Source organism: Schistocerca serialis, chromosome 9 (genome assembly GCF_023864345.2).
Source record: "Schistocerca serialis cubense isolate TAMUIC-IGC-003099 chromosome 9, iqSchSeri2.2, whole genome shotgun sequence".
Classification (NCBI taxonomy): Eukaryota; Metazoa; Arthropoda; class Insecta; order Orthoptera; family Acrididae; genus Schistocerca; species Schistocerca serialis.
This window is the reverse complement of record NC_064646.1, coordinates 488,419,471-488,434,783: the sequence shown is the minus strand read 5'-3', so window position 1 is coordinate 488,434,783 and position 15,313 is coordinate 488,419,471. Positions and strand designations below refer to the sequence as shown.

Here is a 15,313-nt window from a genome sequence, read left to right as displayed (position 1 = left end):
CATCCTTCTGAACTTCGCTTGCTTGTTCTGTTGCCTCTGCAACAGCGTTCCGACCTGTTTTGTGTACCATGGGGGATCAGTTCCATCTCTTACCAATTTGTGAGGTATGAATCTCTCAATTGCTGTTGCTACTATATCTTTGAATTTGAGCCACATCTCGTCTACATTTGCATAGTCAGTTCAGAAGGAATGGAGATTGTCTCTTAGGAAGGCTTCTAGTGACACTTTATCCACTTTTTAAAATATAATTATTTTGCGTTTGTTTCTTTTGGATTTGGAAGAAACGGTACTGAGCCTAGCTACAACGGCCTTGTGATCACAAATCCCTGTATCAGTCATGATGCTGTCTATTAGCTCTGAATTGTTTGTGGCTAAGAGGTCAAGTGTGTTTTCGCAACCATTTACAATTCGCGTGGGTTCGTGGACTAACTGTTCGAAATAATTTTCGGAGAAAGCATTTAGGACAATCTCGGAAGATGTTTTCTGCCTACCACCGGTTTTGAACAAGTATTTTTGCCAACATATCGAGGGAAGGTTGAAGTCCCCACCAACTATAACCATATGAGTGGGGTATTTATTTGTTACGAGACTCAAATTTTCTCTGAACTGTTCAGCAACTATATCATCGGAGTCTGGGGGTCGGTAGAAGGAGTCAATTATTAACTTAGTTCGGCTGTTAAGTATAGCCTCCACCCATACCAATTCGCACAGAGTGTCTACTTCGACTTCACTACAAGATAAACCACTACTGCCAGACACAAACACTCCACCATTAATTCTGCCTAATCTATCTTTCCTGAACACCATCTGAGACTTCATAAAAATTTCTGCAGAACTTATTTCAGGCTTTAGCCAGCTTTCTGTACCTAAAACGATTTTAGCTTCTGTGCTTTCTATTAGCGCTTGAAGCCCAGTGACTCTCCCAGCACAACTACAACAATTTACAACTACAATTCTGACTGTCCCTTGATCCAAGCATGTCCTGTATTTGCCATGCACCCTTTGAGATTGCAGCCCACCCCGTACTTTCCCGAGACCTTCTAACCTAAAAAACCTCCCAGTCCACACCACACAGCTTCTGCTACCCGTGTAGCCGCCAGCTGAGTGTAGTGAGCTCCTGACCCATTCAGCGGAACCCGAAACCCCACCACCCTATGGCGCAAGTCAAGGAATCTGCAGTCAACACGGTCGCAAAACCGTCTGAGCCTCTGATTCAGACCCTCCACCCGGCTATGCACCAAAGGTCCGCAGTCGGTTCTGTCAACGATGCTGCAGATGGTGAGCTCTGCCTTCATCTCGTAAGCAAGACCAGCAGCCTTCACCAGATAGCCGCTGGAAACCAGAGAGAATTTCCTCAGATCCAAACCGACACACGTCATTAGTGCCGACGTGTGCCACCACCTGCAGCTGGCTGCACCCTGTGATCTTCATGGCATCTGGAAGGACCCTTTCCACATCAGGAATGACTCCACCCGGAATGCTCACGGAGTGCACACTGGATTTCTTCCCCTCCTTAGCCGCCATATCCCTAAGGGGCCCCATTATGCGCCTAAAATTGGAGCTCCCAACTACCAATAAGCCCACCCTCTGCGATTGCCCGGACCTTGAAGGCTGAGAATCATCCTCTGAAACAGGGCAGGCAGCTGCATCTGGCTCAGCCAGAGACAGTACCTGAAACCTGTTTGTCAGACGCACCAGGGAGGCTTTCTGATCAGCCTCCGGGGACATCATTCGCTGCCTGCCACGCCTTGGAACAACCTCCCAATCACAGTCCCTGTCCATTCTAATCGATGTTGAACAACAGTTACTGAAACACAAGTCTGTGCTTAGATAACGCAAGGGAAACACGCAAAGAATGTATGAACTAACCTGTACAAATGCCTAACGACTGCGTTACAATCTGCCTGAATTTACGATTACAGTAACTAAAACTTGAAATTACACCTCCTATACGAAACTCACAAGCAAGAATCTATGAAGTAAACACAGAAAAGAAGCTATATACGTATCTTTCTGCACTGTCAATGTGCACCAACTGGGAGCTCAGGCCACACTGGTCTCTGAGAGCCTACTAGACAGACAAGTGCCACTGACGTACCAAAACAAAACAAATGCTTAACGACTGCGCTACAATCTGCCTGAAGTCCCTTGAAAAGTGTAAAATTGGGGTTTCACTGTGTATGCTATACGAACTAAGCCATTTATATATATTGCAGATAGTAACAGTCATAGAATATTTTTACATTTGATGGTAGGCAACGGCTTTCTTCTCAGTTTCATCCTTAGTAGTATTTGCTTTCTGTTAGTGTGTTTTAGCCAGGAGATGGCACATTCTCACAGGCCTCTTTAACATGCCAACAACGGATGGTGCTAGCCACGGAAATTACTGTTATTTACAAGTCACAGAGTTTAATGCCAGTAAAACATTCTCTCTTTAATACCAATAATACCTTCACCCCTGATTCTTACACTGCGCGAGTTGCACAGATTGTCAGTCATTTCTGGCAGCAGATGACCATCTCCTGGTATTCTACTGCGACAGTCTGTCCACTTGTCCATCGCTCTGGACAGACGTGTGTGTGTCTGTACTGTTCCAGTCACTACCTCACTTGTGCTACGCGTGGTGCCTGTCTGTCAGATAGTGTGTGTGCTGCCATAAGGCCCTCAGCTGGGCACACCACACTCACACATACACTTTTGCATTTAGCTCGGAGGGCTGTCATATTACACAGATGACTCTCTGTAGGCACTGAAACAATTACCTATTTGGTTGTCACTACACTTAAGATTATAAAAGTTATATTAGCTCACTTAGCATATAGAATTCAAAATCTGTCTGCTATTACTATGTAAAATCAAAATGGAGTGTAGAGATGCAGCTGTTTCTCAAATGCAGCATTATACATTTCTGCCCAAAATTAAATGTTTTACGTTAGGAAAAAGATACTCACTTTCAGAACACGGTACATAATGCACAAGTAGACTTATCGATCAGATGCATGCACATTTGGAAATCTCATTGCATTTTCAGTATTGGTAAAGCGACGCGACCCCCCCCCCCCCCCCCTCCCTCACAAACACAGCATGCATGTCTACATCTTGAGAACTACACTTTATTGTGAGTATCATCTGTTGCAACAATAGTACTTAAACTTCAATGTTTAAGAATACCATTTGTGGAAATATCCTCTTAAAGAAGACAACAGTTTTTACCTAGTGGATTATCACATTGTAAGGAATCTTTCACACAAGATGAATGAGATTATATAAGATTGACAATTTATGATTGGAGTTTTTTAGAGGCAGCTATTTTGACTGCGCTGCCAAACCACAAAATAAACAATAAAGATTGTGATTCAGATATCACTACTGATCAAAATAACAATGAAAATAATTCTGTATTTAAAATTACAACCGTGGAGTAATGAAAATAAAGCGAAAAAAATCTACTAAAATAGATATGTTCTCTGTCTCACAAGAACTGTGAAATAATATTGGCCAGAGAACCAAACTGAAAATCATAAGTTGTTATAGAAAAATTGCCTAACAGTTGACTTTGTTATGAATACTTCACCAATTTATTGATATAATTTTGACAGTCAAAGCGTCTGTACTCTGAACATGGTCTAATTTCACTTTCTGCGTGTCGAATGAAGAGCGTTCACCAGAGTACCATGAATGACACTAACTATTTTGTTCAGCCTACAATTTAAAAAAAGTGTGATTAAAGACTAAGAAAATTTTTTGAATGCTTGTTACATCTAAAACAGTGTGTATTGGGCATATTAGTGAACAAATATAGCTAGAATTTTTCTGCATACAGATTTTCCCTCTCCTGAAATAACGATATTTGGCACTTTGTTAATAAAATTATCCACAGATGTTACTTTCCTGCTATAGCTAATACAAAATGAGTCTCAAGTGCATCTTCTGTAGGTTTGGTAAACACCAGTATCTCCAGCATTCATTTGTTTTGGTCAATAACTCGAGTAAACACCTAACATAAATGCAATCTATACAATATGACAAGCAACAAAGAGGCCTGCAGTCAAAAGAAATGATCCATAGGTTCAAATTGTCCTCGTGTCCACGATCAATTCGTTTTCAGGGATTGTGAGACTTACACATGATGCCACACTAGCAGCAACTTATTCACAATTGTCCTGCAGATACAAAGATGAGAACTGAAATCCAGAAACTGTTGTCAGATATAAATTACAAACCATTCCTCCCACTTTATGTAATCATCGAGAGACAAGTCCCGCAGGTAACCGCGCTCTTTGTAGTACTTGTAGCGCACTCGCACATCATCCCACGCAAGGTCTGCCAGTGACGAGGGTGCTGGCATGAAGTACTCCTCTGACGGGCTCAAGGGAGCCCCACTGGCAGTGCGGTACCTCTCACCCTCTATCACCACCTGTTGGGTCAAGCAGTGTCAAGTCAGAGTTTGTTCAGAGCTAGGCAGCTAGTGTACAATCAAAAAAGAATTTTAAAATATCATCAATATAAGAATTTTGAAATATCATCAGTTTTTCACTCATGCATAACAATTTTTGTTCCAGACAATTCCTCAATATTTCGTTTAAATAAGAAGAGCAAATAGACTTTTTTTAAGACACAGAAAGTTCCTTTAACTGGAAACTGAAATCGATAATTATTCATTTCAAAAACAGAACAGTAGCAGTCTAACGACAGCACAACATGAAATGTAGGTTTGCTAATTCTCCTACAGCCATAGCGATTCACTCGAATATCATGTCGTGGTAGTGCTTAAGATTTATTATTATTATTTTTTTTTCCAGTTTTTGATAAGATTTAAACTGATTCTGAACTGACAAAAGGACAGCAATGGATGAGAAGCATGAGGAAGTTTAACATCTGGCAAAGAGTATTGGATCGGAAAAAATGTTAAGTTAGGAAAAATGACTACATTGCAAATATATAGAAAATAACTACAAACTTAGGAAAGATACACAAAGAATGTGAAATAAGAAGTAATAATGAAACATTTGAAACAGAGAACACAAAACAAACTAGACAAATAGAAAGGAAATTACATAAAAAAATGAATATGTTGAGACACTGTGATGTTACAGCCGGGCAACATCCTATCGATATGGACACGACAAAAAAGGAAACGTATGCAGTAAAATTTTAATCAAGAGAGTGCAAGGTGCAAGCTCTACACTGTCTACACAAATATGTCTTGTCACGTGGAGAAAGAAGAAGAAGAAGAAGAAGAAGAGACAGTGCATGTCTCCAATAACTATTGCAAGTACATGTGAGATCATAATATAGATAAAAATTGAGAAAAAGCAATTAATATACAAAACACATATACAAATTGTGAACAAAATTACTGAGCCCGAAACATTATTAAATACAAATGCAAAATAATAAACACTAGATCACAGAATCAATGGGATCATCATCTTGCAACAGAAATGGAAGTGATGTAGGAAGCAGGATTACTCAATAATGGAGAAGACTATCAGATCAGATGAAAAGACAGCAGCATACGATGCGACAATGAGAAGTGGTAAAGGAAAATCATCAAGGACAGATTAAAACATATGATTGAAGGGATAGCAAATTGATAAGTAAAGGAGTGAGAATACCCTGGTAAAATGGGGTAACATAGGTGGTTTGTAGCAGGATTCTACACATTTATAACATTTGGATTATGTCGATTGCCTTTTTCTGACACTCATATTATTTTCGCCAATTTTAAACTCTTTCTTCCAATGGCCAGCTCCATTATTCTGTACGTAACAAATCCATATAACTGTATTTGCACGGATGAAACATTTCAGTCGGCAGCAAAGTGTATGCCATCAGGAAGCCTAGACAGAAACTACAGGTAAGACCACTTTAACTGAGAACTTCCTATCCAAATGTCCCTCTCTGAGCCCCCAACAAGCACACAAGATTAATGAGACGAGTTAAAAGCAGTTGATGCACTATAGTAACTGCTATCCTTTTATGAGTGAAATGCTCACCACTCTAGCAGTTGGTATTTGCAGAATATTTATCTGTCTAAACATTACTACAAGAGTACACATCCACTCCCCTATGTGTCTTTATTTGCAGTAATCTGGGCACCAGTATCGATCACAAGCAGTTTTTCAATGCCACAGCAGCTGGACACAGAATCATTGATCCATCTAAAAAACAAATAAGGAGTTAGGCAGAGCACAGAATTACTGATCTACTTCAAAAACAAATAAGGAGCTTTGCTTCTGTATCAGAGTTGTATCCAAGTTAAAATGTATCACACATTTCTGCTTTTCCACTGTTCTCTTAGTACCATTCACAGCAGCTTTTCACTGCCCTTCAAACCTCTGTAAAATTTTGTTCATGTCCTATGTCACTCTATGCATCTCTATGCTCATCAATATTTCTTCAAAACACACCATTGCTAGTACATATACTCATCACATACACACCCTAGAGCCAACAGTCGAGGCCTTTGTATCTGCTTCATTGCATGATATTTCGATTCTTCTTCCAAAACAACAGTACCTCAGTTTGTCACAGTTACATGTTTGTTTCCAATAACCATCAGTGTTCTATTTATACCAATCTCTCCTTGAATTGAATTTTCCCCCTCCAACCTCATTTCACTTCCTCCAATTGTAACCCATTTCATCATCTTTCTTATCTCAACTTTTCATTAAATTTCATATTCACCATTTTTTAGATTGAGTTCCTTTGCTTTGACGTTTTTCCTAGACTACTTTCTTCCCCTTTCTGTCCATATACATCTCATTTACATTTCTCCTGCACTTGTCTCTTAGTTTTATAACAGTATTTGATCACTTCCAACTTCTCAAGATACCTAATCTTATCAATTCCTGACATTCCATTCTTAGTTTCGTTCTCATATCACCCTTTGCTCTGCTTACCTTGACACCATTCTCAGAGTGTCAGTGATTTTCAAAGCAATTTGTTTGTGTCTGGCTGCTGCAACATGAAAAATATGAGATTTATATATTAGTAGATTCTTACCTGCAGCTGCACACTTGCACATTTATGTCACATATTTTGCACACATCTCTTCTTGGTCTTTCTCAGTCCACCCCCCACCTCCCCCCATCCGCCAACTCACTCTGTCCGTTTGCCGCCTCCTCTATCCCCCTACCCCCATCTCTCTCTCTCTCTCTCTCTCTCTCTCTCTCTCTCTCTCTCTCTCTCTCTCTCTCTCTGCCTCCTGCTCCCCCTTCCATTGCCTCTTCCCCTCTCCGTCCACCACCTCCTCATCTCCCACTCTCCACCCATCCTCTCACCCCCCCCCCCTCTCCATTCATTGCCGCATCATCCTCCCCCCCCTCTATCTATTGTTTCCTCCCAACCTCACCTCTCCCCTCTCTCTGTACATTGCCTCCACCCATTCCTCTCTCCTCTCTTCCTGCAGCAAATGACTCCCTCCCCTCTCTGTCCATCACCTCCCTCCTTTCTGTCCATGGCCTCCCCGTCGTACCCCGCCGCCCCCTCCCTGTCCTTCACCTTCTCCTCCCTGCCTCGACCCATCGCCTCCCACCTCTCATCCATTGCCTCCAGCCCCTCTTGGTCCATTGCCTCTTCCTCCTCTCTTCTCTGTCCATCACCTCCTCCACACTCCCTCTTTGTCCATTCCACCTTCTTGCTCCTCTCTGTCTATTCCATCCTCTTGTCCCTCTCTGTGTATCTTACATGTGACACTGTTTTCACACTTACCCCAATGGAAAGAGGTTCTTACCCCACAGTACTTCTTTACAGACAATAATGATATGTGCACCAAGCCTGGTTGAAGTCAATCTACTGAAGAACATATGTAGATACATATTTTTTATAATATATATATTGTAAATACTTGTATTTCTTCTGTCATAATCTTATATAATTAGTGCGCAGGGTGTAGTAACAGGTCACATATTTAAAGTTAAGATGATAATGAAATATGCATTTGCCATCACATGATGTCATATCTCTGGTGACGGCAATATCAATACCATGAAATGGGTGCAAAGATTCTGTTCATCTGTGAAGGATAGAAGAGGTAACTACATTATGAATCAACAAACAAAAAACACAAATGAAGGCACACATATGAGGTATCTCGATTGTGACTAAATTTTTTTTTTACTGCTGGCCAGTTGTCTGCCACCTACCTCTATCTAGATATCTTTTTCGTTTATACTCCCTCTTTTGGCAACGGCTAGAGACCCTGAAATTACCATTTATAATAAATGAGAAACTAAATGTGAATTCGGCCTCAAAATGGGTAAACATGAAATTACCTAATAAGTGATATTTCATAGCAAATTGTAACCAGATGAACTATTGTATGAGAGATTGTTTAAAATACCTTTATTTTCTGCATGTAAAAAAATGAAACCAATTTTCAGTTACTGGCACTGCACATCATCTGGCAACGCTCAGTTTTGAGAGATAACTTGTGTAAGAATTTTTTTTCAAAATAAAATGTGCATAAACATGAAAAAGTATCAATACACTTGACACTGGTGGTACAGCAATTGTTGGTGATTGAGAGGTCTGTATAAGAATCATGCTGTGTAATGCAACACAGACTCAGCCATAGGACCTAGCACTTTTAAACGAAGAAACAAGTATGAGTGTCTGATAGCTACAGTTCAAAACTTTGTGCAACGCAGACACTTCGACATGGCAGTTTTAGGTGGCAGGTGTTTCAAACTGCAACTGCATCAAATACTGGTAGGGGTTGCATCCAAACTACCACATTTACGACATGCCACCTACAGCAATCAACTACGCAGTAGCTCCTACGAAACATTTTTGTGTTGTGCGTTACTTGCTGTTTTGTACTGAAATGAGTAAAGAGACTAATCCCAGTCCATCATGAAGTTCGATTATGACCCTCACACCACCAGATGATGTCAGTTCTACTTTTTGCAGAAACACAGAACTCAGATGTAGGCTGGTTACCCTGTGAGCAGGAGGTAGGGTTTGCTTCTCTGCACTGCTCCTTTCCTTCGGGCAGTTATAATTCTATTTCATTTATGCTCGCATGTGACTACCAGCTTATAATGTCTGCACTCTACACTATAGTAACCAGAAAATAAAACCTGACAATGTATTTTGACCAAACCCAAAGTCTTCTCCTATGTGGGAATAGAGTTGTTTTTGGTTCTATTTCTACAATAACAAGGTTAGTTCCCCAGGAGTGGGATGGACTTTTGGAAACCATCTGTACTGTGAAGTAGGTTTAGTTCCTGGTAGTCCACCCTGTAGCCATTCACCCTTCTGGGCCCTCATTTGCAATCAAAGAATTTTAAAAAAATCAAAATTTTGTGCAACATTCTAGAAACTTAAAAGTAAAGTTAAAACAGATGATGGCATTGTAGCATAGTGGTGAACATATGAGCCTGCAGTGCAGAAGTTGTGGGTTTGAATCTCATTAGTTGCTAAAAAATTTCTCATTTTTAAATAGTTATAGAAATGACTTCGATCATCATTTTTATTCATTTAATTGGTTTAACTGTAATTCATTTAATTTCTAATATTTTGTCAATGATTTTAATCATTATGTTAACTATTTTATATGCTCTTATTTTTTCTTCCTATCATTCCATTTTCATTTAGAATCATTGTGCATGTGATTTTTATTCTTTTTATTTATCTCTCACAATGTTTATAATTTGATAATGCTGATCTATTGGTTGAAAAACAAATAATGTATTTATGTTGGCTATGCAGTGGTGGCATCATGTATTTTCCATTAAACACGAAATGCACATTTTATAGGATGGAAACCGCCATACAAACATTTAAAATAAAAATGTCTGTTGCACTACTGACAAAACAACACTGATGAAGATTTAAACAAAGGAAGGGATTTCAAACAAATGTGCAAAATAATAGACAGAAATAATGAATGCAATAATAAGGACTAAAATATATGATGATCAAATGGGAGAAATTATATCGAAATTAATACAAACAAATAATTAAAATCTTATGCACAAAGACACCAATTTAAAAAAGATACAAAGAAACAATAAGAGTAAATGTAAAATTTAATACAATGATTAAAATAATGTGACAAAGGATTAGAAATTTTTTAAAAAAATTAAACTAGTTAAATGAACAAAAATAATGACCAAAGTCACTTTGATAACTACTCAAAAATAAAATTTTTTTTCAGCATGACCTAATTTGAACCCACAACCTACAACATGCCAGGCTCATATGCTGACAGTTACGCTACAATGCCATTAATGTGCTATTTTCAATTTCTGCAGGTTGCGATGCCTGAGTACTTAACCTACATCAGTGTGTAGATGTTTCTAAAAACTCCATCCCACACCTGGGGACATTTTCTTGTGAGTACCTTACCAGTTCTATCTGTAACCTTGTCAATTTGGGTCGTATGGCTATGACTGCCCAGAAAAGGTCAAAATCTATTTTCTTCAGATTTAGCAATTATCAAATTGGATGAGAAACAAAATAATGTTGAGTAACATCTTAAGTCAGAGAAGCACACTCTTCACCATCAGCAAAATAATGCTGTTTCTCAACAGTAGCAATCATTTGCTGAAAGCTTAAAAAAAGAAGACAACAAGCAAAAACCATTTCATAACACACACCACGTTTTTGCAAAAGCAAACATTCCATTCAAAAACCTCCTCGATCACCATTTTTATAACAGTCAATTTAAAAGCACTACGGCTTTATGCAAATTTTGTTAAAATCCTCTGCTCCCTCGAAAATAAAATTTTCCACCTTGAGATCTTGTCCCGCGGCGTCCTTAGTGATGCGCATATTTCGAACACCGTCCAGATCTCTTCGGTCGACAGACCATTGCGCCATTTTGCCAAATCGTTCGGAGAGGGTGAGACGAGGTGCTTCCGCACCACCAGAGCTGCCTGACGAAGCAGCAGAACTGTCATCCGAGTGGCACGACGGTGCAGGTGATGATGCGCCACCACCAGGTAGTGGGCGGCGTCTGGGTCCTAATGGGCTCAAGCTTCTCCCTCGCTCCTCAGTCTTGGTACCTGAGCGACGTCGCTTACTTCGATCTTTTGTGCTGCTCTTTCGTTTCTTGGAACTGCCACTCTGTACATGATAAAATCAAATATTAACAATTTATTTATAAATTACTGTAGAGAACTCTTTATAATACTTAAGTATATGACACCAGAAAGCCATTTAAGTTACAAAAGCTACAAAAGGCACACCAGTAATGCTGAAACATTCCAAGATGACAGCACAGATTTTTCATTGCAAACAGTGGGGTGTGGAGCCAGTAGGGAGGACTTCTTACATTTTAGCCTCAGAATTCTGAGGGATAGGAACAGACAACGGAAACAATATCAGGGAAGGTGTATGGATGACACGAGAAAAACTAGATGAGCAATGTGGGTGCATATACCTGAAGACCGCATACCACACAGACAAGTTCAGAGTTTCATCCAGCAATGGATTCTGAATGGCTGTTGATGCAAGTGACAATGGCATATTAAGTAATAATCAACCATAACAGCACTGTGTATACACATATTTATTGGTATTTCACACAGTTTTCATATCTGGAAGAAGTAAAAATACTTTGAAGAATATCGATGACAAGGGCTTGAAAGATACTGCTTATAAAAGCATGAGACACTATCACTGCTGTAAAATTTAATTAAGAAATTTCACTGAAATTGTCGATTTAGGTATCAACATACTTTCGTTATTTGACAGTATGTTCTCTTTTTGCCCACCGAAATATGAAGGTCTTTCAATAACTAGAAAGAGAGAGAGAGAGAGAGGGAGAGAATTACAAAATATGTATACATAGGAACTGGACATACATCATTATATAAGGTATGTCTGGGAATCGTATCAGATCGCAAATTTTGGCTCCTCGTAACTTCACCCGGTCTTTGAAAGAATGGAACTCAAAAAGATAATAAATCATATAGAACATGAAGGGCAAAGATTCCTTTGTTTTTATGTTTATTATCTGTAAGGTATCTGAACCTATGAGAATAGTAGCTTTAACGACATTACTTCTCATAGTTTTAATCTGCAAATGAGTACCACTACACAGTTTCAAAAGACTGAGATTGTGCAGTAGTATTATGGGAATGCTTCAAACTGTTTGGTGGAAAGCCAACTGGATTCTGAGAATTATAAATTCTTGCAGATGCTGAACTGCATTTCCACTACTGACCACAAAAAAATCAACTGGTTTGTATTACTTACATTCTATTACTTTTTCCAAAATAATACTGTTTATTGCAGAAGCATTACAAAGTTGGTAGTTGTCTAATCATAAGCCAATAACGCCATAAATAAAATTTTCAGATAAACTTTACTATGATGCATCTGTGCACTGCTCTTGTTTGCACTTCGGAGAAGATGGTGGCAATGCCTGTACTTCTATGGTCGGTGGCAGCCAACTGGAGGCAGGCGTTTGCCGAGCAAATTATGAGCTGATAACCAGGAAATGCATGTCAGTTGTTGTCATTTCTTCACTTACTAGTTTGGCCAGACATTTATGATTTAAATAAAGAATCCTTTCTTTGTAAAGGTGGCAGGCTAATACTATTTAATTTGTACACAACACATAATTACTTATATACACACACACACACACACACACACACACACACACACACACAACAGAAGGGCCGTCTAATCAATGCAAGAAATTCATGTGCAGCAGTCACCATAAGTAAAATTATGTGTTGTGTACAAATTAAATAGTATTAGCCTGCCACCTTTACAAAGAAAGGATTCTTTATTTAAATCATAAATGTCTGGCCAAACTAGTAAGTGAAGAAATGACAACAACTGACATGCATTTCCTGGTTATCAGCTCATAATTTGCTCGGCAAACGCCTGCCTCCAGTACTTCTATGGTCGGTGGCAGCCAACTGGAGGCAGGCGTTTGCCGAGCAAATTATGAGCTGATAACCAGGAAATGCATCTCAGTTGTTGTCATTTCTTCACTTACTAGTTTGGCCAGACATTTATGATTTAAATAAAGAATCCTTTCTTTGTAAAGGTGGCAGGCTAATATACAAAAATCATTTTCTATAGTGAAATGTTATTAATGATTTATCCTGAAATGCGGAATGTTGTGTTGGTGAGAGACTGCTATGAATTATTTGCATTTAGTAAGCTGTCCTTCATTATTTTCGTAGTTTTTCTGCATCTTTGCATTTCTATAATTGATGTAAATAGCAGTTTGGCGCTAATTATGTTGAAGCAGCTGTTGCAGAATCTCACTAAATTACAGAAATGTTTAACGATTATGAAAACAATAGCTTATTACTCTGTGTGGAGATGACATGCTGATTTTCAGACAGTCAGAATGAAAAAACTGTCACACACTGAGCTTTTGGCCAAAACCTTCTTCAAAAAAGGAAACATAAATTCACTCAAGGGGTCTCCTTCCAAACATAGCCTTGTTGATTTTGGCAATAACTCAGTCACACCAAGTTTCTCGCTCTCTGTAAAACACATTTCTACAAACATTTCTCAGCAGAAGATTCTCTGATCTGCAGCTGTCTTTTCAAGTATTTGCAGTTCATTAGTAATAAAAAAAGGTCCTACACATTTTCACCCACAGAAAAGTTAACTGAAAATTTTTTGCAAGACGCACTTGCTTCCCTCAAATCAATAACCACTCATTTTTCAGCTCCACTACACCCCATCTATACATTTCGTACTAGAAGTAACTAATATCTCCATCACACTTCAGGAATTTTGTATCACTGGCGATAAATGCTTGGACGTCATCTCCTCCATGTTCTACAAGGACAAGGCCCCTGTAATCAAATTGTTTGGAGGCCATGACATGGAACACAATGGAGTAAAATCAAATTATCCAGGCAAAAAAAAGAGTGCTTTTTCAGGCTAAAATCATCTGTTACGGTTTTTCTCATTCACTTCTTAGGACAACACAAAATGCAGCATTAGCACCAATGATTGCCATCTGAGGTGATTAAAGACTGACAAAGTCAGCTCAGAAAATTAAAAATTAATATCCATACAAATATATATGCTTTCAGTAAAATTTTTCTGTGGTTGACAGGAGATAACACCCAAGAGACAGCCCGACCCATTTCTGATCTGCTCTGATCAGAAGGATCAATGCACCATGAAATAGACTTAATAATGAACTTAAAGTACCACCTATTGATTGTAGCCAGTATTGTAATATGTTGAGACACACCACACGTAGACTTTGGGTTGAACTGGAAGTCATTCTGTCTCCTCAACCTACATCTAATTATTGTATTTGTTGGTTTTGACAACTCACAAGGTACTTAACCATCAGATGTCAACAGCGTTGGGTATTTTTAAAACAGATTGCTCTAAAGCACACTGAATTTCATGCAAAACATTTTCTCGTTTGGAAAAACCATGAAATTAATTAACAACATGTAATGTGTCTTTTATAATGGGGTGTTTATTCCTAGAGTTGGTGGCTGCAATTGACAAAACATATTCTCTACAGTGAATATATGGCAGCTTATGGCCCTTCCTCTCTGGCAACCGAGCGCTGACTCCTGAGACAGAACCACTAAAATTAGCAGCACCGTTGAAAGAACAAGATAGTAATCTGTCATAAGAAAGTTTTCTTTTCTTTAGTTCAGTATCAGTTGCTGTAAATATGAATTCAGCTGAAGTGCTTTTCAACTCAACGAGACATAAAAACCTTTCCTTTACTTCAAACTATGGAGACGGTGCAACATATCGAACTACTAAAGACAGTTCACATTGGTTGGAAACATTTGTAGATTCGTCTGCCATTAATGAAAAATATTTGTCATGGAGAAGTGTTTCATCTTGAAAGTCTGAAGACTCTCCCAAACAAGTCAAAAATTCTGACACAGTATACTTACTAAGATATGTGGACCTTTCGCACTGAAATTTTAACCACTTTTCAAGATTAATGTCACTTTTTAGTACTACCTTACGAATTAGAGGTTCATATTTTGTTGTATGGGGTATTTCTTCCTTACTAAGGAAATACAGACTTCAAATTAAAGATGACAATGCTTGGTGGTTTAAAGCTTTTTCATTTTCATTTTGTTTAAATATCTGTGTATGAATTGCAGCATTTAATTCCTGTAATCTACAATTTTCAAGTGAAACAGCTCTTGCATGTTTTTCTGAGTTGGCGTGCTTTTCTAGTTTTCCCATGCTTCTGGTAGCTTTTCTAAATTTAGTGAAAGGTACAGAAATGAACACTCCTCCTGTTTTCTGTAGAGCTTCGATTTCGTTTTTTAAATTCATTTCACACCATTTGCGGAATGCCCCACCCCACTCGTGATCAAAGTACAACCAATTGTAC

General features: G+C 38.7%; 1 protein-coding gene across 2 annotated transcripts in view; it reads right to left on the bottom strand.

The window, feature by feature from the left end:
• Positions 1-15,313, bottom strand: part of LOC126419164 (splicing factor, arginine/serine-rich 19-like) — a 176,900-nt gene that overhangs the window by 50,785 nt on the left and 110,802 nt on the right. For both annotated transcript variants that reach the window (XM_050086291.1, XM_050086290.1), the window contains exons 8-9: positions 10,744-11,076; positions 4,224-4,417 (exon numbers count right to left, since the gene is read on the bottom strand). In XM_050086291.1, coding sequence (XP_049942248.1) covers positions 4,224-4,417; positions 10,744-11,076 — 527 coding nt within the window. The remainder of the gene's footprint in view (positions 1-4,223; positions 4,418-10,743; positions 11,077-15,313) is intronic.